General features: G+C 41.3%; 1 protein-coding gene across 6 annotated transcripts in view; it reads right to left on the minus strand.

Annotated features, from left to right (window-relative positions):
* nphp3 (nephronophthisis 3) overlaps positions 1–24,284 on the minus strand; it is a 147,001-nt gene that overhangs the window by 19,439 nt on the left and 103,278 nt on the right. For 3 of the 6 annotated variants that reach the window (XM_062520802.1, XM_062520799.1, XM_062520804.1), the window contains 9 exons: positions 16,548–16,686; positions 15,049–15,213; positions 14,810–14,860; positions 12,334–12,428; positions 12,120–12,242; positions 11,827–12,016; positions 9,896–10,137; positions 9,539–9,614; positions 9,270–9,397 (listed from right to left, as the gene is read on the minus strand). In XM_062520802.1, the coding sequence (XP_062376786.1) occupies positions 9,270–9,397; positions 9,539–9,614; positions 9,896–10,137; positions 11,827–12,016; positions 12,120–12,242; positions 12,334–12,428; positions 14,810–14,860; positions 15,049–15,213; positions 16,548–16,686 (1,209 nt within the window). The remainder of the gene's footprint in view (positions 1–9,269; positions 9,398–9,538; positions 9,615–9,895; positions 10,138–11,826; positions 12,017–12,119; positions 12,243–12,333; positions 12,429–14,809; positions 14,861–15,048; positions 15,214–16,547; positions 16,687–24,284) is intronic. The other 3 variants (XM_062520800.1, XM_062520801.1, XM_062520803.1) reach the window with 3 other exon arrangements.

Here is a 24,284-nt window from a genome sequence, read left to right on the forward strand (position 1 = left end):
GTAGCCTAGCCTAGACGAGTGTATGGGGGAGGGGGGATGATCGGTTTCAAATAGGCTGCAATGGATAGTGTTATGTATAGACCCCGAAGCCATTTGCTTTGAGAACGGCTGGCTGATGAAGTTGTTGGCTGGCTAGCTGGCTCAGCCAAAACCTTAATGCAGCCGCCACAGTTTTCATGACTGATAATGGCTTTAGTTGCCACTTCATGTCTACAGATGTGTATATTGTATTAGATATCAACACACAATGTTATTGTATTGTTTTGGACAACGTTCTGCACGTTTCACTTCAATGTAGACTGCATGCGTTCATTGCGTTGTGAACGCGCAGCAATCTCTGGAAAGGAAACGGTGGAAGTCGCAGCAGTAGCCTAATAGCCTATCACGTTCAATGCTGTAAATCCATCTGTTCCAGAATATTTGGTTCATATCATCAATCTTTGGTTTTGGTGTTTGTGCAACCGGGCCCTGACGATTTAACAAAAGTCTGAGTAACGTAGGAATTAGGAAAGTATGTACGCCTAAGGTGAGATCAAAATCAGGCTAGAAGTAGTTCTACTTTGTTTCCTTCTTTTCCCCATGTCATTTTCATTGGTCGTCAACTCACTGTGAGTCCTGTGTATCGTAGCAACGAGCACTGATGTGGTGTGTCCAGTGGGAAAATCCCATGCAGGCCTAGAATGCTTATACATTAGTCTAGTTTCTAAGCTATCGTTTATTTTTTCGCGTGTCACTATGATATAATTATTTTTAGATGCAAAAAGTCTAACTGGCTTAGTCAAAGTTTGTCAGATGGCGGCAGAAAATGATTGGCTGGCGAAATTATTTTTCGTTAATGGTAGGCCTAAACATATTGTGATTCATCCGTTTATTTCAGATAGGTTGTTACAGATGGTACGGGTTGAGAATGCTCCTTTCTTTCCCGCACATCGGGACTCCCGAAGCATCGGGACTTTAATTAAAACTGCAACCGCAAGGGGGCAACATAAGACCGCCTTAATAGAATGAAGGTTCGGCTCATACCGGAAAACACGGAAAAACCCGAAGACACCGCGCTGGTGACAAGGGGAGAAAAGAGACATCACTCTCGGCATGTCAGATTGCAGTTTCAGAGTTTTCGAATGTTTTACATCTGGCTCTCTCACTCGAGGTAGCCTATAACTCAGTCAGTCCAGCAGAGATGCCAGAGCAACGTTTTGGTCAATGGAGAGAGGGAGAGAAATGCTCCGCATATCCGTCTCATTTAATCCGTCTCATTTAATCATTAAAATGAAGGTGATGACTGGCGAAATTATAATCAAACGACGTTTCAATAAACCATTGTTGAAATTAATGAAAATGGTTTTAGAAGCCTTCAATTCAACCTTAGATTAATTCATTAATTCATTACGGTTACAAGACCGCATTTCCGTGAATAGGCTATTATTGTCAAGGCGAAGACGAAAGAGATGGACAAGATGGACAAGATGGACATTTAGGCTACATAAATGCTAGGAATACTTAGAAATGTGTAGGCCTATAGGCTATTTTAAAACGGAGGCATGTTCATTTTAACCGGCTACGCTGGGTAGCTTACCCAGCACTTTATCACAGATTTTGTCCCCGCCACTTTTGACGACTGAAAATAAAATGTATTTAACAGAAATATCTTTAATAGGCCTACATGCCTATCATGTCACTTTACTTATAACCGTAGGCTACATGCATGGAGAAGATCGCGCATTTTGGTCAGATATGCGATAGGGCAGTGAGGGTGATTCATTGTAACCATCGACTAGTAGGCCTAGCTCCGCAAAAGAAGTTTCTAGCAACTTATATGGATCTCGTTATGCATGTTCATGTTGATTCAGAGATAGACATAGACTACCGTGGGCTACTGTGCGTCAATATAACAGCATTTTATCATGTGGTGAATTAATGACTAACGTCAGTTTAACATGTCAGAACTTTTGATCGGCGTTTCAAGTGCATGCCGCGAATAAATGAACTCTCGACTGACTGAATCCTTTATATTTCTTGGCTAAGTGCGAAGAGATTGATACTCGAACTGTGGCACTGGTTGAGGCATCTTAATCATACGACAGCGACCGGGGTTCAAAACTTACTCTACGAACCTCCGGAACCCATTAAGGCAAGAGGCATTATTTTATTAAAAAGTTTTGCGATTTTTTTATGATTGCGATGTCTGCTGAAAAGAAAAGTTAATATGTGAATTCGTGGTTCAGCGCACACACACACACACACACACACACACACACACACACACACACAGTTTTACATTTACATCATAGGGCTCGGGCACACGCCTTGCATTCTAGGAATATCGCCGCCATTTGGTAGCGCACTGAACGTAATATCCATTCATTCAGATGCACAAGACAAGAAGCAGAAATATAGTAGCGATTTATTCTTTTCCTCTTGCGATCGTGGGTTGCACTGTTACACCCTACTACACAGCAACATACTACCAAGAAGGCAAAAACTAAGTAACAGGAACACACTAAAAGGCGGGAGTAAATCCATAGTAATCCATAGTAAACTAAGGAGTGAAGCTGCCAATGTGGCTGTGCCCGCGAAGTTTTGATGTCATGATCCCGAGCCCAGGAAGTGTCTGTTGAGAGAGAGGGGGGAGGGAGGCAATCGTCCTCGATGCCGCATATAGGTAGGCTATAATGTCTAGTGAACTGGTTAGACAAGTGTGGGGGAGGGGGAATGATCGCACAAGACAATTGCTCTTCATGAAATGGGTAGTCTCACAGACGTTTGTCGATGTTTAAACGTAGCCTACTACATCACTTGCGAAATCGGACGTGGCACATAGAATTATTAGGCTACTGGATTTAATATAGCATAGACTTTGTTCATCCTATATTAGCCTATATTAAAATGTAATGTGCTGCGGGGAAGCATTGGGGAAGTCAGTTTAAGTTGTCCTGTAACAATTTGCCTCTTATTATAATCAAGAGTATGCAGCCACTACGCACATAATAGTCTAGGTCAGGGGTCGGCAATAGGCGGCCCGCGGGCAAGCAAAGAACATCTGGCCCGTGAGATCTTTTGAACCAGAGAATGAAAAAAAAAAAAAAAACACTTTTTAAAAATCGGACTGCCAGTCTCAAACATGCTCTTTATTTTGAAACGTAACTTTCCAGAACAGAAGAATTTCAATCAATCTAAATGCTTAGCTATTTGTTTCATCTGAATACGAGTGAAGAAGCATGCAGCGAGGTGCAGCGTGACCGCACAACATGCAAAAACAAATGAAGGCGACAGCGCTGGTTCTCAAATTCCAAGCTAGTCCCTAAAACGCTTGTTGTCATTCAAACAACGGACATAAGCTTATGGTGATAATTAAAACACGACTTCTTTTAAACAGGCCTGACATCAAACAGGCAATTTACGCACATAGAACTGTGAAAAGTAAAACACGAGTTTCAAACGCGTGCGTGTTAGGAACGCAACCTTTAAATCAGAGAGGGTTAAAGCGGAGCATGCTTAGTTTCGTGGTGCCGTCTTGTACTCTTTGCATGCAGAGACACCTAGTTGTTACAAATCAGGCATGTGGGCTTTGCATTAATAAAATTAGGGAGGATGAAGGCATAGTTCTCTGTCCATTCATCATTAAAGATCCTGTTTTCGCTGTTAACTTGTCTCTTCAGATTTTTTGATAGTGCCATTTTTTTACAGCTAACAGCAACGCGTGGAAATGTTTTTCTGGTGTTTTCAGGCATATAATAGCGCCCCCAATGACCAGTCGACAAATTTAACCTACATCAGCCTGCTTGAATGTCTCTGCTCTGACATTTCAAGAGTGCCTATCATTTTTACCTCCTCCGATATTAATTAATTAAATTAGCAATTGTTTTGGTTGTGAACTTGTGGCCCGCTATGTAATGGCTTGGCAAATATCTGGCCCGAGGCCAAACTTAATTGCCGACCCCTGGTCTAGGTTACGGGCGGATGCGAGCAACCCCATGCAAAAGAAGGCCTTAAGTTAACGGACTGAAGGCCTGTTTACATGTCAAACATGCATTAAATCTAAGAAACGAAAAACACAATCATGTATTGTGTCCTAAACAGTTAATGACTTCGTGGCCACTATGCGCAACTGCATCGCGCAGTGAGCTGAAGGATAGGAGGACCGACACTTATTAACACAAAGCTTTGTAAAGCACTAACAACCACCCCTCAAAGTTCATTGTCCATAAGTCCAAACAATAAGTATAAAAATCCGACAATCCAAAACGATAACGAGATCTCCCAGAAACGAAAAACACGTTTGTTAAGTAGCCTAGTCCTTCCAACAATCTCAGCTTTTGCGTTTGTTAGATAAAAGGCATTCTGTCCTGCTGTATTCCAATGAGAAAAAAATCATCCACAAGGTAGGCTAAGGGTCACGGCAATGCAGCATGCAGGAATCTATATACGCACAAAACGAATGAATGGGTTATATCGGCCAAAACGAATGAATGGGTTGGGAGAGTCGTCTGGCTGTGTCAGCAGACCGCAGTCGGTCTCGAGGGGTTAAATAGCGCACGTACTTGAATTTTAATCTGAAGAAGACCACACGAAAATAAAATCAAATCAAAAAAGAAGGATTTCAAGTGTGCGAACCTTTTTCCATTTTTTTTATGATTTAGCCTACTCTTGTTCTGCACCTTGACCGGGGATGTGCACAAACTTTTTTACTACACTTGAATTTTAAACCAACTCTTCTCTAGCCTATATCCTATAGCCATACTTTAATAATCAGATGTTATGCTCATTTTTGTAGACTACACCTCACCGGCAAGCACGCACGCAAATGCTGCTTTTGCACATCTACAATATTGGCCAGGCTATATAGAATAGGCTTTTAGGACTGTATTTTGCCTTCGTGCAACTTTAGTTGTGCTCAATCTAAATTATTGTCAGTAAGGATAGGTCATATTACCAAATGTCGAACCTCGAAAATTATTTAGGATATAGCGCCGTGTCCATTACGCATGCAGTTATTTTTTAGGCTATTGTTTTATTTGAGTGTTTTTGTCTACCATGGCAAACATAGTTGAAACGTTCGCTCTAAACTTATGTATTTCCAATCGGCTTTCACAAAACCGATGAGGTCCAGATCTCAGTGGCCTCATAGCTGCCTACAGCCATGCATAGTAAGCCTAATGATAGCCTAATAGTTATGACTTTAATAGCCTATTAATAACCTCATGTCGGAATGGCACGTTGTTTGAAAAAAAAAAGTTAAATAGGCCTAGGCCTACCGCCGAGTGGGGATATGTCGGAATGAACAGCGGATACCAGCTGGGTTGTAAAACATTACTGTATTCGTTGATCTTATCGATGCAGTCCTTGCGGCCACTTCTCCCCATCGTAGGAAACTTTCTGTTTAGTGTTGACAACACAAAGGCCTTCACGTTGTGTGGCAGTGCTTGCTTGCCCTTCGATCCATCCCAGTTGGTGGTTTTGCACCTGTCCCTGAGTTATAGTCTATGAGTAAGCGCTTATGCTCTAACCGCATAATAAAAGAAGCACCTGCAGCAGTGCTTATGGCAAGGCTATTAACACCTGTCACTGAGCTATGGACAAGCAGTTATGCTCGAAAATTATCATAATAACAGACACACCTAATTGTATGGCTCTATGTTTGCGTACCGGCCCAATAGATCCACTGGGGATGCCATTGCTCACATACTACACACTGTCCTATCACATCTGGACAAGAGCAAGGGGAAAGTGTTGAACTATGCGAGACTGTTATTTGTTGACTATAGTTCGGCCTTCAATACAATTCTTCCCTCCACCCTCATCTCGAAGCTCAGGAGCCTGGGGCTGAATGACGCCCTCTGCACATGGATCCTGAACTTCCTGACAGAGAGACCCCAGGTGGTGAAAGCGGGCAGGCACACCTCAACCTCCCTCACCCTCAACACAGGGGCCCCCCAGGGCTGTGTTCTGTCCCCCCTGCTGTACTCCCTGTATACGCACGACTGTACAGCCACCACAGACTCAAATACCATCATTAAGTTTGCTGACGACACCGTAGTGGTAGGCCTAATCCACAACAACGATGAGGCGGCCTACCTGGAGGAAGTGAGGTGCCTGACCCAGTGGTGTCAGAGAAACAATCTCCATCTCAACGTCACCAAAACTAAAGAGATGCTGGTGGACTTTGGGAGGAAGCAGGTGCGAGACTACACACCCTTATCCATCAATGGGACCCCTGTGGAGAGGGTGGACACATTCAAGTACCTCGGTGTCCAGATCACTGAGGATCTGACATGGTCTACCCACCTGGACACTGTGGTAAAGAAAGCTAGGCAGAGACTGTACCATCTAAGGAGGCTGAAGAAATTCAGAGCATCCAAAACAGTCCTGCAGAGCTTCTACTCCAGCACCATAGAGAGCATCCTGACTGGGTGCATCACCGCTTGGTATGGTAACACCACCATCCAAGACCAAAAGGCCCTGCAGAGAGTGGTGCGTTCAGCTGAACGCACCATAGGGGGGCAACTCCCTAACCTAAAGGACATCTATACCAAGCGGTGCAAGGACAAGACCACCAAGATACTCAGAGACCCCAGCCACCCAGACTATGGTCTGTTCTCTCTGCTTCCCTCAGGAAGACGATACTGCACACTGGCGGCAAGGACTGAGAGACTCAGGAAGAGTTTCTACCCCCAAGCCGTCCGGCACTTAAATGGAACTGACTGCACATAGCACTTTCTACTCTACCTGCAATAGCCCCCCCCCCCCCCCCCCCCCCATTCCCCCAATACCATGGCGACAAAGAGAAATAAATATGATTTGACATTTAAGCTGATTGCTGACAAATTTGCCACACAATTCGGGAGAAGCAGCGGACAGGAGCGCCACCACAAGCAAGCACTTCTAGCCCAAATTAACATGGCAACGTTGCCTATGACTAAAGTGTCTAAGTAGGCTAGTCCTATTAATATTACATTTGATTGGTAGCATGTTTGTAGCGCGCCAGTTTAGCCACCCCCTACATCAAAACAGCTTAGAATCAATCAAAGAATCAGCTGTGTTGGCGTTAGGCTGTAGGCGATTTTCTATAACCATTTTTATTCATTTCAACAATGGTTCATTGAAACGTCGTTTGAATAATTTCGCCAGTCATCACCTTCATTGTAATGATTAAATGAGATTAAGGAGTCAACTATTGACGGATATGCGGTCTTCATCATTTTGAAATGCGGGATGAAACTTTCTGCCACCTGGTGGTTGTTTGGGTACATTGCCTTAGCCTCGAAAAAAATCGGCTTGACGGCCTGCGGGATCTCTTCGGGAGTCCCGCGGGAGAAGGTGCATTCTCAACCCGTACCCACTGTATTAAAAACCATTAACAAAAAATAATTGTTCATCGACGTTGAAAAACAGTCAGTAAATTAAATCGAAGATTCTGTATTTCGCTCCTGCCAAGATGTGAACACGGGTCTCCGTTGTTGCAGACAGGAATGTTAACGCTGCGCCACTTGACATTATACGAAAATTGCGTTAGGATAGGTGTTTGACTTGACGTAACTCAGTCAGTCCAGCAAATATGTAAGAAAATGCTTATACATTAGTCTGAGCTTTAAAAGATAGCCTACAAATAGAAGATAAGATATACAACTATGAATGTACGTAGGCATACGCGCCCTACGTACATAAATAGGCTACGACGAAAATATGTTTTACACATGTAGGCCTGTGGCAACGTTTTCAAAACAAACTCGCATTTTACCACTGTAAATCGCCTCCATAGACTATGCCATGTAAATGAAAAATAGTTATTAAAATAAAGCACATATATAATACATATTGCACATATATAAACGATATGTTTTATGGTAAAATATTATTCTCATGCCCGACTGACAGGAAATCCTTGCGACATCTGCTGTGAGAAAAGAGAATAGCAGCCTGGACAAAAATGGCCGAACGCGAGACAACATAGTGTTGTCACATAAGTGAGCGCATAATAGCTCTAAACTAGCTCGTACCGGTGTGCTTTTGATCATGTAAAAATTCTGGGTGACAAAACACGCGTATTTAGGAAAAGTCGTGAACGTAGGGTCCTGGAATTTAATCGAGTGAAAAGATTTATTTTTTTTTGTAATCGCTGCGGTCAAATGACCGCAGCCCGGCAGTTCTAGGTATATCTAGGTCAAACCCACACGGCGCTTCTAGGAATACGCGTCAGCGGTCAAATGACCGGCGCTTGGCGCTTCTAGTGTTAAAAGCCGCCTATAGACAAGTGTTGCGAATTAGCACCTGTGCCAAAACACTCAAAACAATGCATCTTGTATGTTAATTAAAATGGTAATTGCTATGTCCATACCAAATAAACATTAATAATAATAACAAGCTACATATTGTTTTTTTCAGCACAGTCTAGGCTACTCAGATCTGTCACAATATCATGCATTAATCCCTGCATTGATTTGATTTTGATTTTTAGATCATAAAAATATGAAAAGCCTACTATATATTTTTTTTAAGTATATTTTGACGTGCATCTCACCACAGCATATTGACAGCTCTACGTGACTTTCATGTTTGTGTAGGCCTGACTGCCCTGAATCTGGCAATTTAACAACCATGGTGGAGGGATACTTTGGGGCTGAGCAATTTACAGAAATATGTAGTGTGCCTTAAAGAACGTGTTTACACGGTAGCACACATGATGTGCACACATGATGATTCTTTACAACAACTTTTTACTAAATTGCAATGAACAAAGTAAAGGCAAAAAAGTGTTTATTTGTTAACAATCATTAACAAATGTGGACGCAATATGAGTCTTAAATTGGATACCATGTAGAAATGTGCTAGGATCTCAAAACCGGACTATGAACGTGCCTTGCCTTCCTACAGAGAAACCCGTGACTTAGAATTATGAACATAGGCTATGCCACAAAAACACACAACAACATGGGGTAAGTTGAGCTAAATGAAGTTGTTATCTTGCTGTCACTTCATCTGATTTATAACCTAGAAGGGTTGGTATCGATAGCTCTGTGTGTCCTCTTTCATCTGACATGCGTGCCATATTTTTAAAATATGTTTTTTTTTTTTTTTTCCATGCTTGGTCATACAGACAAGTGCCTAGTCTCGTTGGAAAGACCCACTTCTGTTCTTTCGTGCAACTAATAATCACGGAGCAATGTAACAGAGAAGAATGGGTGTGTTTTTTGGCGCGCTTTGCATCAATCGGGCTCTAAGGGTTAAATGACTCCCTAACAGATGGTGATACTATGAGAAATTATACTTACTCCAAATTATTCTGTAGGTAGTAGAGAACACCTAGTTCGTTGAGGGTTTTAGCACAGTCAGCAGTGTCTTTTCCCAGTGTCAGCTCCTCCAACTGCAAAGTCCGTCGGTGTAACAAAGTAAATCCATACTGCAGAGAAGTATTTGGAAACATGGGCACACTTACAAAGGCATATATATTTAAAGTATTATCAATGTATTACATACACATACACATACATTAGAGCAACGGTTTGGATAGAAAAATAAAACAACTTCTTTCATATCTCACCATATGGCCTTTTTGGTGAGCCATTTTTTGACGAATCCTGACAGACCTTTTTCTCAACTTATCAGCCTGTTCATACCTACAAAATAAGATGTATTATTATCATCCCACTGTACTAGTGTAAACAGATCAGGCCTTACAACTTCAACTAGAATATGCTACAAGCCTAAGAGAGCTACAACTTTACCAACAACAATCCCAGGTGTGTCATATTGCTTAAGTATAGTAGTACTAAGTAAGTAATATATTTGTTCTCAGATTATTCATTACCAGCCTAACCTGAATGAAAAACTAACTCCTTTTCCCTTTCCACATCACATTATGACACATTCATCCAAAGCAAGGCAAAGTTGCATGTACTTGTTCTTCTTTTGGTAAAGCAGGGCAAGGCAATCAAGTTCTCGTGCAACTGAACCATGTTCTGGACCATAAGCACTTTCACTGATCTCCAGTGCCTGCTTGTAGAGTTGCTCTGCATTTCCAAACTTTCTCCACAGAACATAGATTCCAGCTAACTGGTGTAGAGACTGTGCAACACTTGGATGGTCTGGATCCAAAGCTGTCTCGCGGATCTCCAGGGAACGCTGCAGAGGAGCTACTGCCTAAAAGAAAGAACAGATAAATCAATATTAATCTCCTGTGCTTACCAAGGTCTTTTGTTAATAGCTTAATCTAAATATGTCTACCACTATTTTTCAACTTGAGATCAGAGGAGTAGTAGGACTTTAGCCCCTCCCACATCATTTTCCAGTGAGAAGTTTGGTCTGGCATTGCTCCATTGAGGCGGAACTTTGCTCAAACCAAGGAGGGGAAATGTTTTCCAAATAGCCTACCCTGCTACATATTTCGTTGTCTTAGATTTTGCCATCAGGTGCTGTACAAGATAAATACTGACAGCGCAATAACTTTAAAAAAATACCAGAGGATATAGCCTATGTATTGGCTATTTCATTGCTCTGTTTGGTTAGGTCTATCCAATGAGTGCAGAGCCATCCCCCCGCCCTGTATAGGTTGAAACACGCCCCATAATCACAGCTCAATGGATTAGTTTCAGACTCACATTCTGATCAGAATCGTGAGGATGATGTAGTCAGGCTATGAGAATAATGGTTGGCTGATGAAGTTATTGACTGCCTAGCTGGCTCAGCCAAAACCTGAATGGCAACCGCCAAAATGTTCATAGCTATAAATGGCTGAAGCTGGCACATCATGTCTACAGATGTATTTTATTTTATTTTATTTTATTTTACAGCACTTGTTGTTTTTTAAATGTGCTTTACAAATAAATTGACATTGACATTGATGTCTATGTACTGATGTAGATCTCAATATTTTCAAGCAATGTGTCTTTCTCGCCCTCGTCCATTAATTCCATATAACTGGACACCTTAGCGGCCGTTATCCCTTACATTTTGGACAACTGCGGATTTGGGATTGTGCATTTTAGTCCAAATCCCTGCAACCTTGTGACATTTTTGTGTTGGGGATACATTTTATAGATCGTTAAAAAAAATCATCATTTTACATCATTGAAAGCAGGAAGTCCTATTCATGGGTTTCATTGAAATCCGTTTTTCTCCCATCTCCCATCATTTCTCCCAAACTGAGGGAATGATGCACGACCATTCAAAAACATGACTGGTTTTCTAAAGATACAAAGCTTAATGCTAATCGGTGAAGTGTCCCTTTAACTTCTGGCTATATAACAATCACTTCCCTCGCTCCAATGCCAGACCTTTATCACAGATGCATTGTGTGATAGAACAATCTTACAGCAGACTCAAACTTGCATTCTCAGACAAGGGGGATGGTGACATGTTAGGGAAGTGTCCAAGGCCTATGAAGGCTAGCCTCTGTCACTAGAATATATCCTAAGGTATCAGAGAATGAGGTTCATCCACTGTACAGATGCACTGCCGACCATGATTTACATTTGATTAAACGATCGGATTGCTACCTATCATAATCAACAGTAATCTATTTTAGGGGAGCGCTGTGGCGCGGCAGGCTACAGCGCTCATGCCACGTGCGGGTCCGAGTGCCCACGGGGACCCAGGTTCGAGTCCGACCTGCGGTCATTTCCCAGTCCCACCCCATCTCTCTCTCCCACTTACTTCCTGTCTCACCATTCACTGTCCTATACAAATAAAGGCAAAAAAGCCCCAAAAAATATTAAAATTTTTTTTAAAAAAAAACCCCACAGTAATCTATTTTAGATGAACAAGCTGAGCGGAGAAAAACCCTTATGTGAGTTTACATAGGCAGGTGTGCAGTATGTTGTGTTTCAAAACCTGAGTAAGTAGACCAAGATCCTTGAGAAAACGGCCAAGTGTTTCATACAAGTTGGCTAGTCTTCTCATGCTGTCCTCAGTCTCACAGGTTTGCTCATAGCACTTCAGGGACTCAAAGTATTCTGTTGCCATGGATACCTTATCCTTTCCTACAAACTGCCAGTAGGTCAACAACTCTGAAAAATGCCCCCTAGAAGGGAAAAAAGAGAGGGATATCCATTTGGACAATATTCAAGATATTCTAGAGAAGTTAATAGCCATTCACATAATACAAGAAATAAATGTCTGATCACCTCTTGTAGAGATTCTGAGAGACAAATAAGTTCAGCAGACTCAGTTGGAGATTTGACTTATCCTCTTGTTGCTGTAACAACCATGGCAGCTCATCAGCTACACGCCACGTTACCCTGTGTTGACTACAGAACATAGGAACTGTCAGCTGTTCACTGTATCCACATATACCCTGCACAAAACAGTTTAGGTTGACAACACAAATAGAAACGTTACCTGAGCTGATGGCTGAAATGGTGGATTAGCCTTTCTCTGTGTATAGAGATAGTTAGCCCTCCATCCATCAGTTCAAGTCTGACTGCATCACATGCCTGGACTCAAGGTAGAAATCCAGAAAATAAGAACGTCATTGATTTTGTGCTGCAATCATGTAAATCGTGTTTCATGTATTTCACACATCACACTCTTTGCCTTTATATCAACAGCACAATGGAGAGAGACAGGAAGTGAGTGTTAGAGAAAGAGATGGGGAAGAATCAGGACATGGGGGTACATTTCAACATCCACGTCCTACTTTCCTCCTACCAGCAACCCTTTACTCAATGCCACCATCTACAGGCTGATGGGTGTACTGGCAATAAAAGTACAACAACCCCACATTATGTGAAGTGCTTTGAGTATTGTGAAAAGTGCTGTATAAATGTTCTATAGCACTTTTCACAATACTCAAAGCATCTCACAGTGAAAGGGGAACCTCACTAACCACCACCAATGTGCAGCACACACCTGTTTGACGCACGGCAGCCATTATGCACCAGAACGCTCATCACACACCAGCTTGAGGTGGAGAGTATGGAAGTAAAGGAGCCAGTTACACTGGGGGGATGACTATGGGGCCATATTGAATGAGCCAGGTTGGGAATTTAGCCAGGACCCTAGGGAACCCCGACTCATAAAGCGTTTTCCCACCAAAAACAAACCTAGTGTTGAACTGGTGCCGTTCAGAATTCTTTGAACTGTGGTGCTATCTAGTGAACCAGCCTGCATTTACACCAGTCCTGAACCGAACCAAGGATGCGTCATCAACAATGGGTGGTGCACGCAAAAGCAAAAGTAAATGAGATGCATAAACGGGAGAACGATATGACCAGCTGTCCCATAAAAAGGGCAGAAACTAGCTATTTAAAAGGCTAGTCAACGTCAGCAGTGCAATGCTAGTTGAATCGTTTTGTTTACTCATAGCAACAGTTGATATGGACGGAAAACTCATGCTTTTAGCCTTCTCCCCTCTGAATTGCGCAATGACACGCCCACTCTGGTTCGACTTCCGAACCAAGGTGCCACGTTCCGAACCGGATTTTGTTTGGTGGAAACACGACGAACGGTTCAAATGTTGGTTTGGGAACGGGAACGGAGCCGGTTCTCTGTCGGTGGAAAAGGGCCCTTTCTGATAAGTGCCATGGGATCTGACCATAAGACGTTTGTATGGAAGTCATTTCCAGTCCAAGGATGGGCAGATTAACTAGATCAGCGACAGTGCCATCTATCCATACTGTAGACTGTAATCCACCCATTGACATTATAAGTAATGTCCACATGACTTTGAGGAGGGATATCTCTCTGATTATGTGTGTGCATGGTTTCAACTTGTAAACAAGTTTAATCTACTGTATGTATTTGTGGGTGAATTCAGGTAATCTGGAACATAGGCTATGTATGACAATTAAGCATCGGCGTGTTTAACACTTGGAGATCCGGGGCCTTTCAGACACTTTGAGGCAGTCTGCTATACCTTGAGATTCTTAAGTTTTTCATCTAACTAAAAACACCTATGCAAAAGTGGCACATATGGTTATATTCTAGAGGTCCTCCACAATAATTATATGAGACTAAAGTGGATGTAATGAAATTACTTTTTAATCATAATTCATTGTAAACACAACTAAAAAAGATTTTCAAAGGTCAAAGGTCAAAACACACTATGAATATATCGAGCTAAGACTTTTGAAGTTTTTACCTTGAAAACAATGGTGTTGGCTCCATATAAGTAAAAAGAACATTACAAAATGTTTTGTAGTTTTGGAAAAAAGTCAGACTAAATGTGCCACCTAGTGAGTGTCTCTTATGCAAATTAGCTTGAATGGGCTTTTAGAATGGGCCTGCTGCAGGTGAGAGGACTGAAATCCTAGGATTTTGTGTTTTTACAAAGTGCCATTGATACATTCTCTCTCAAAACATATATATTTGGAAACTAGTTGATTAAAGGTTTCTAATGGTGTCACTTATATGTTTCTAGGACAAAAACTAGCAGAGATTGAGATGTGTGTTGGGAACAGTTTTTCAAATCCCCAGGGGAGGATTTAGACTCCAGAGGGTTATTTTCTGTTCTAACATTACTGTTATTCATGGAATGCATGCGCCGATGTGTTGAAAATCCGTTTGAACAATTTTGAGAAAATGTTTTGGTCGTCCCATTTTGTCAAATGTCTTTACCAATCTGAGCTTAAAAATGGTCAGTACGGCCTTGGAAATCACAGCCTATTGTAGCCTCGTTTTTGTTGCCTTAATGATTTCCTTTTAAAACTTTATTATATTAAGAAGGAGATACACAATGAAGCGATCTCAATCCTGCACATGCAAAATGCATTCCCAATTAAAGGAGCATCCATTTGCATTAAGCTTTGTATCGTTAGAAACTCAGTCAAATGGGGACTCTGAAGATCTGGTTTGTGAATCTGATGCTGGTGATTACCTGTATGAGGCACATTACAGCGAGGAACAGGAGGCCTGCAGCAAGACCTGCCTGTTGATTAGTAAGAATAGCCTGGGTTGGCCACATTTTAAAGATGATCACATGACATAACAGGTAAGTGGTCACTGGTTAATGAAGTCACCTGTAAAACTTTCTGGATCCCTAAACTGAAGAACACCAGAGGAACACCAAGTTTTTAGCCAGCATTCCTGGCTAATTGTTTGTGGTTAAATACACACCTGTAAGTGTCGGAAGTGGATGATACCACAATCTAGAGTCAGGATCAGCAGATATTCCAGTCTGAACAGCATAGAGCAGAGGGTGGGAAAGGCCAATTCTGGTAATAGTTCCAACAACTCTGATTCACTGACACCATTATGACTGGCATACAATAAACAAAGCAACTGTGAAGACAAAAAAAAAAATATTGTAAAACACAACACACAAGCATAGAGGGAACATCTGGCATCATAATTGTATTAAAGCAACACCATGTCGTTTTTGTAACCTTTATAATACATTTCTAAGACCCTTGTGATGGTACATCGATTTACAATAGGTTGAATGACACGTCTGCCATAGCCTGATGGTGTCTGCATCGCTTTTACTGGCACTACGGAACTTTGGGGTTCGGGTACGAACCAAAGAACTACAAAATTCGACTGCTTTACGGCATAGGCTACACTTCCCCCACCACTTCCTCAAATTCAGTGAGAGCCCAATAGCGTGTATGTTGAATAGACAGTTGATGGCCGAAGCAGCAACGAAACCGAAAGTGTAATTATACAAGTGTAAACTTTGTAGGCTACAGCCTGATGTTGAAGTAGCGATTCATGACGAAGCCCCTTTTATATTAGGGCAAAGAACAGTCAGTAGCCTAAGCCTATGTCTTAACGGGGTGTAGGCCTACACGTTTGGTAGGGGCTAGCTGAAATGTATGCTATAGGCTACTGTAGGCTACCTGGAATATACATTTCACACGCAACGCAGGCAGTCCGAGTTTGCCCAAGACGTGAGAACTCCTGCAGAATTCGTCTGGTCAACAAATGCACGTGTATCCTAGCTCTTTCATCTAGTGTCATGTTGCCAAACAAACTGCTCGGGAGCTGGTTATGTGTGCTAGTTATAGCTTAACGTGTAAATCTACCGCCTATAGGCTAATGACCAAACAATTGTCTTGAAAAATAAAGCTATCACATGTAATATTCTATCATCATATTACAAAAGCTCTGCCTCTCCAAACATTTTGGGCGTGCAAATATATGCCACTATGGACGTGAATACCATAGCATACAATATCTGGTGACCATCGTTTTTTTTTTTTCTTTTTTTTTAGAGAGACACTAAAAATGACCACCCTAGATTAAGCTACGCTATTGCTCATAAATATCGTAATCGTTTTTTTTAAATAAGTAATTTACCAACAATAACCAACATTATCCCAATACCGAGAACGTGCACAGACCTGAGCTGAAAGCTCAGTTTTACAAATGTATCACATAACTGGTATCATAGTACCACATAATTAAATATTTAATGTGCAGCCTCAATATATCTAGCCTATAATGTACGCTATGTCTAACTAGCTTCTGGTGTAACCGTGACAGATTTTACGACATAAGTAGAAGAAATTACGGTTTCCCAACTGTAGGGGGACCCCGAGAGCAAAACTTCCATGGTGTTGCTTTAACAGTTAAAATATAAGCTATGATTTTTCAGTCAATTCAGACGGAGTCACCTGTTTCATAACGTTTCTCTCTTGATCTGTCCTTAGTGAGCCTAGCATCATCCTCAGGCAAAATCGAAACAGTGACACTGTGTCATGGCACATTACACACTGCAGAATAGTCTCCTCCAATGACCAGCTGATCCTACTGCTAAAACACACCAAATTTCACTCTACTTTATTATAATCACAACAAGAACAACAATTGTTATTTTTACTACTATTACAGTGCATGAAAATGTAGATGAATTTTGATTGAATTTTTTAGTCAACTTTAGCATGAGTTCATAAACTTAAGAGCACAACTGTATATAGTTTTTTAACTTAAACTAGCCTAATACCTTTTGCCATTCCAAACATTTGTGAACAACAATTTTCAATGTCTTTGCACTGTAATTAGTGGGCTTACTCCAGAGCAAGCCCATCTATTTCTCTTCTTAAATTAACTGCTTCTTATTATTCCCGTTCACCCACTTTTTGAGAACGCCTTTTCTCCTAGAGCATTTGAGCTATCAACGCGGTTCCAACAGTAAAAATTCAGGCCCGAACCGGTGTAGCTTGCTTATTGACTGCCCACTGAAATGAATGGCGCAGACTTGCCAACCTTGAAAGAATTTTATGAGTACTACCGATTTTAACTAACAATGTTGTGAAAACAGTATTCATTCACATTACATGTTAAACTGTGCCCTGTAGGAAGGAATATTCCAGATGAATAGAGCGTTTGAAAGATTTCGGCATGGCAATAATCATTAATTGCTTTTGTCTTGTATGCCAGTTAACACTAGAAGCACCATGCCGTTCTGACCCACTTATACCTAGAAGCGCCGCACCCCGGTCATTTGACCGCTTTGGCGACCTACTAGAAGCGCCGTGCTGGTGTGAACTACTTAAAGCACGGCGAGGCGGTCAAAAGACCGCTGAGTCCTTAGACTGGGAGGCTGTTACTTACACCTAATGATAGCTAGATGGCGCTTTGTGCACGAATCAAATCGTTTGGTCATAAATTTGTCAGACCGTGTTGTTGATAGTCTGTGGTTGTTTCATTATGACATACAGCACGTTTGAGTTATCTGTTCATTTATTTGTGTTGATTTGTGTTGTTTGAGGTGAAAACTCCGGAAGAGTTCTTGAACAAACCTTAAGCAAACTTGACTTTCAACTTTTTCATAGTATTTCATTTTTCATATTTCGTTTTTACATTTTGTATGCTACTTAGAAGTGTTATTTATAGGCTATTTTAAAACAGAGGCATATGCGTTCTGTGATTAGGAGAATGACCCGACGGGAGGGGAAGGATGAAAAATGTCAACCCAACATTATATTATTATATATAATACATATACATGTACAATGCATGTAAACACAAACATACACACACACACACACACACACACAGAGAGGAAAATACGTATTTGAGCCCATGCTTAAGTTGACTAAAAAGAGGAATAGAAAATCATCTTCATGCCTTAATTAAAAAAAATTGTAAAAATCAAGGATTTTCTTCAAAAAATGAAGAATGTATCGTAAATAAATACATTTTCTTCCTTAAATACAGGGGGCATAAGTAGGGAATTCCCATAGGTGCAGGAGGATTTTTTTTTATATGCCTATGTTTTTATTTTTAAAGGCCAGCTATTCATGGATCCAGGATACTATGCATCCTGATAAAGTTCCCTTGGCCTTAGGAATTAAAATAGCCCCACATCATACTCTTCTTCACCATAGCTAGATATTGCATGGTGTTTTTTCCAGTCTGTTTGATGCTCATTGACCTCAATGAAATCAATGTGTCTCCTGCGTTCTACAGAGGGTGCATTAAACGTTATTTGCACACCTATGACCTAGATCCAATTTGTTGGCCGTATCACACTGGAATAGCCTATTAATTGGGAAAACTCGTTGTGAAGTTTAAATGAACGGTCACGTTGCATCCAAGCTGTAGACGTCAGGGTTGCCAACTCTCACGCATTCGCCGTGACACTCACGATTTCAGCATCAATCTCACGCTCTCACGCAGACTTAAGCAATGTCACGCCAAAATCCATTCTTATTTTTCTTCAACCCGTTCGTTATCAGTTGGTGACTTGACCACATGCAGCAGATCATTGTGTAGGCAGTAGACAAATTTAAGGCTCTTTAGATGAACTACAGGGATAGGTCTAATACCTGACTACAACGTTCTCAGCGCAGATAAATTATGTAAGGGATAATCAACGACGCGCCGTGGAAAATAATGCACGTTCGCAGTGGTAATAAGGACCCGACGCCGCAGGCGTGATTGCTCACGAAGTTCTAGTCACACTGATATGAATGAATGACTCTTGACAGAGCACAATCTTTTCGATGGTATTATAGACCTACTAGTTGCTGTGATAGACGGATCGCGAGAAAATCAACGTGAATTTAGGCTGTTGATGTACTAATTAATTTGTAGGCTATAAGCCATTACCGAGTAATCCCGTTTTTAAACTTAACTAGGCTTTCTACTTGTTCTCCAACTTCAGGTTGTATGCGCCCCAAAATAATGAACTAGGCTACTGCTCTTCCTGTTTGGTCTTTTGACTACATAGAAAACAAAACATTTGGCTACTTCCACATATTAATAACTTTAGGATAGCCGAAAAGCATGACTGAAACCTATCACTCTCTTAAAGTGACAGGCATTAAATGACAATAAAGATAGGCTAAATGTAAGTGAGTATGACAATTGTGTCAAAATCTAAAATCAATATGAAATAGTCAACTTACTATGTATTTTAGCTAATTACGTAGATCATAAATAATGTAAACTTAATATGAATTTCAAAATGTTTGAAATACAGACATGAAACCACCTTTTCACTGAGTGTGTTGGGGGCTTGTAATGTCTTTGTGATCTTTGTGGGGGGGCTCCCAAATCAAATCAAGAAAATATCAAAATTCTTGACTGATTATCAATATCAAAACAATTGTGACACTACATTTCTTATCATGTATTTTTCATTGACTATGGCTCCTAACTGATAGCCTACATGAGATAGATTTATCTACCTCTCTGGATAGGCCTAAATATATGGATGGATTGATGGATGGTTGTTTGGGTAGATAGCCTACTGTACAGGACATCTACACAGTATGATTCTGTAAATGACCTATTATTTTATTGGATGTGAGTTGTATCGGTCTACAACACCACTACAAATGACATTGGGAAAGCCATACTGGTAGGCCTATATTTTATTCACCTGGTTTAACAACTACCAGATGTTTATATGTAGTCTATGGTCTAGGCTATGGGCCCCGTGTGTCTAGCAAGGGGCCTGCACTTAAAGATTGTGCTGATATCTTCGGCACCCATTTTTTTTTTTTTTTTTTTTGCGTGGCCCTCAAATAAGCCAAATGCACCCCCCCTCCCCCTCTCTTCAAAATCTCACTCCAGCCAAACACCCGAAGTTGGCAACCCTGAGACGTTCAGAACATAACGTTGTCGCACATGACGGTGGTTGATTTTAGCTAGTTGGATGGCATATAGGGCAATTAAAATAGCGATGTTTCAAAGCTAAGGTTCATAGAAAAGAGATAGAACTGACTGGCTTTTGCCCATAGCAATCATCCATTTAGAACTAGTAACGGCAGTTTGTACTGCAAGTTTAGAAATAGTTGATATGTGGTGGAAAGAAGTAGCCTAGTTCTACTAACAAGACCACATATTTTTAGCGATTTAAACCAAAGATTGTCTAGTTACACCGTCTCTGTTTAAACGTTTACATCATAACAGGAAATTAACACAAAACAAATGGTAACAGTGGAATAAGTGGGATAATGGACTCCACGGCGTTCGGTCCAAGAAAAAAATGCACTTAGCCTAAAAGGGGCTGTTTTACCTCTACGTTCATATTTGTGAACCGAACGCGGTGTCGTCCCTGACAAAAATGACTCACGCGGTAGCCAGGTGTCTTATCCAAACGTCAACTTGGCGCTGTGTTCAAGATTCTGAAGCAAGTGCTAAGACTCCGATTAGCCCAGAGAAGTGTCAATTACAAGAATTAGCCAATAGAGCTCCCCAGTCCCGCCCACAGCCTTGTCCGGAAGTAAAAATCCAATACAATTTCTCCATTGACAATTGGAGAATAAGCAAGGGGGCAGCGAACGTTCTGAGAGTGTAGACAGTATGGCGGCCGCCATGCTAACGAGAAGACCGTGGCTAGCTGGCCATTCCATTGAATCCTATGGGGCGTAAGCGCCACTTTGACATCAAATTACGTTAGAGCTGAAGCGTTTTAAGCCTTTATATGAACATTTTCTATTGTCGGGGTACATACTACATTGTGAAATTGACATAATAATCTCGTAACTGTCTTATCGGCTGAGTAATTAACGTTTTTCCGAAGTCAATGCTAAAGTGTTAAAGGCGCATGCGTCCAGCGAGAGTAAAGCGTCGCCATAGGTCAGACTCGGTCAGACTACGTGCCTACGTCACATTTACGACAACTGAGCCTGCGCAGAGACAAGAAGACCTAAAAAAAAAACGTTGAGATTTGCTTCCTCGGTCTCTGCTGCCGTCTACGTGATAGCTCTGTCCATATCTTTTACTGTCTATGAGAATAAGCCATAACATCGTAACCGTCCATGGTAGACTTAAAACCAGCTACGATGTGACTAAGCGATTATACCTGCTCATATAGATGTCAAAAGTTAATGGGGGCATCAACCTTGTTTTGAGAAAACAATGCTTTATTCACGATTTAACGAGAGAGTACTACACTACCCGACACCCTAACGTGTAAAACTGGTGAAAGCAGAGCCTTTGATTGGTAGAGATCGCCGTTGCCATGGCAATGCCAAACAAACTGTACTCAGCTTTTCCCGCGCCTATCGTCCAGCTTCGTCTCGCTGGAACTTCTAAACTTAAAATGGCTGCAGGGCTGATCAGGACCGATGTGTGGTCTTCCGAAAAATAACGGTTTTCTCATCTTGAAGGTTGAATTTACTCAATGGAAACGGTAGGAAGTAATCATCTTCTTTTCTCAGATTAATATGGAACCATGTTAAACTATCTTTAGGCTGCAAATGTTGGAAATGTGTGTACGTTTGCAAAGCATCCTGGGATTTGAGTTCTCTATCTCGGAATTTAAGATATGTACACAGTCTTGTACCTTTCGCTTTTTTTACATTTTCTGTTCATTTTTTCACTCGAAATTATAAGTTATATGCTTATGAGTCACATCGTAGCTGGTTAGCCTAAGGCATGGTCTAAAACTCTTTATATCCGAATTTTTCCAGAAGTCAATGGGAGAAATGAATGAGAATTTTACTTCCGGACAAGCACCTCTCTCGGAGGAGGGGCGGGACTGGGGAGCTCTATAATGGTTCGCAATTCTAGCCTCCATTGCATACAGATTAAGGGCATCCTTCACCCGCCCCCCCCCCCCACCACGAAATAAAAACGCTCCGGTTCTGCACGATTCACGTGAATGACTAGCCTGGCAAGCCAAACTACACAGAAATGTATAGTCTGGGGTCGGACCATTCACAGAGTTGAAGCCTGTGGGTGGGATGAACAGTTGTCTTTCAAACTGCCTCTGCACGTAATAGGCCAGCATTTGTGACCAATCGTAGCTGGTCGGCAAAACGGCAAATGGCAATGACCAAAGTTTATCATCATGAAAAATATATATATATAGTGCACTGAATGGGGAAATATTTTGCGTGACAAATGGCTTGGCAGCCCTGGTTGTGCGATACGGTCTCAAACCCAACTCGTCGAACGTCCAGCCCCCTGGCGTCTTATCAAGGTGAGCTAATAAGGCGGGCTCAAGGACTCCGTACACAGATAGAGCGTTCTGATTGGCTAGGCTGAACTCGAGCCTGGCGCAGGCTTGTCCTCAACGGTGCGACCCTAGACCATCCCGCTAGGCAAACATATTTTAGGCCACTAGGGTGCGTCTAGATTTCTCGGCTAGTGAATGACCCAATTGACCAAGAAAACGGCGATTGTCGCCGAAAAGCGACAAGTTTGCAGGTCTGAAAAATGCGGATTTTCTTTTTTCTTTAACTGTCTTTTTAATTACACTGTTCACCGATAGATAGCGCTTATATGCAAACAATCTTGGAGCCTCAGACCTTTACCATCAGCAAGGAAGAACAGTGCAAAAATGAAAAGAAAACTTGTACATTTCAGTCAACATTGTAGGCAGAGTAGGCTATCTGTTTCTAGAATTCTAAGGGCAAACCCATGTGTCTAGTTTGCGTAGAAACTATATCAGCCATGAAAGATTTCAGTCGCCGATGCAACACCTTGCACAAAGTTAAATATCAGAAGTAATTACAGATCAGAAGCCGACCTCAAATCAAAAGTAAGCTACACCAACAACAGCGACTTTTTGCCAGATCTACACAGGAATCGGCACTTAAAGGAACCGTATGTAGGAAATGTATTTCAATTAATCAAAAAATGGCCCTGATATGTCACTAGACATTTAGAAATCATGCTAATTTCAAATACTTATATCACTGACAACAGTAGTCCGGCCAAGATATTGTCATTTAAAAGTGGAGTTGCAGCCCTCAACTGATGTTGATGTTGTTATGTTGTGTTTTGGTTTGATGCGCCACCCTACACTTATCTACGAATCACAAAGTCAGTAGTATTTCGCCATCCGTTCTACCGTTATGGAACCTAAAAGACCTTGTTATGAATCCAAAATACGGATTTAGGATTTAGGAGATTGAGACGGCTGAAAACGGAGAAGAATTTGAAGACAGACGTCAGTGTTGTTAATTTGCTCCTGGACAGGTAAAGATTCATCAGTTTGGCTAACTTACTTGTCGGCTACTGTAAATGGACATTTTAAATAGCCTATTCATGACAGTTGAACAAATTATGCATGTTCGTGCAAAGTAACGTTATGTTGGCCATATGGAGGAGGTGGGTCACTGAATTAAAAAAGGTAGGCTAATTGTTTGGGAAATAAAAGCAGCTAGTAGGCCTAGTCATTGCTAACGTTAGCAATGCATTATCAGAGTTTGTTTCTCTGTCATTATGCTGAGGAAAACAGCACTTGCCATTGAAAGCTAGCAGCCTACGTTCCTGCTGCAGCTAGCTAGCAACCGCGACTCAGAGGGGAGGGGGAGGCGATACACCGCTCTACAGTATTTTGAAAGTAATTGCAGTACTCGTTTTGGCCAAAATCCTACATACGGTTCCTTTAAGGCAGGGCTGTACGCTAAGCTTTTTCACTAGGAGCACAGGTGCTCCTAAATGAAAAAGTTTAGGAGCACAGAAAAAATTTAGGAGCACTATGAAATTTCCTTGAAAACCCTCTTGCCTTAAGCAGGATACAGATCATTCACAGCAGTGGCAATCATAGTCTCTGCTCAAACCCTACACACACAGAAAATGGCTTGTCTTGTTTCTATTTCATATTTTGAATTCAGAATTTGTATACATTTTGTTATCAATTTATAGCATTTTAGGATCTGCATAATTACTTATAGCTTAAAATATTCAGTAAACTGAATACTTCATATTGATTACACTGTAATGATATTACAGGGGTGGTGTGTAGGTCTAATTGAGTGCCTGTCACTTTAAGATGTACGTGAACATAATTAGGTTTCATTTGGTTTTAGGAAAAGAGTCAAGCATAGTTCAAGGATACATCATGTTTTCATTAAATAACTTAAATGTTCAAAAAACGAACAAAGGTAAAGACAAATATTTCTGGTGTAATAGAAAAGATGAGTGTCCACAGTTGTCACTTTTTC

This window comes from Sardina pilchardus, chromosome 19 (assembly GCF_963854185.1).
Source record: "Sardina pilchardus chromosome 19, fSarPil1.1, whole genome shotgun sequence".
NCBI classification, from domain to species: domain Eukaryota; kingdom Metazoa; phylum Chordata; class Actinopteri; order Clupeiformes; family Clupeidae; genus Sardina; species Sardina pilchardus.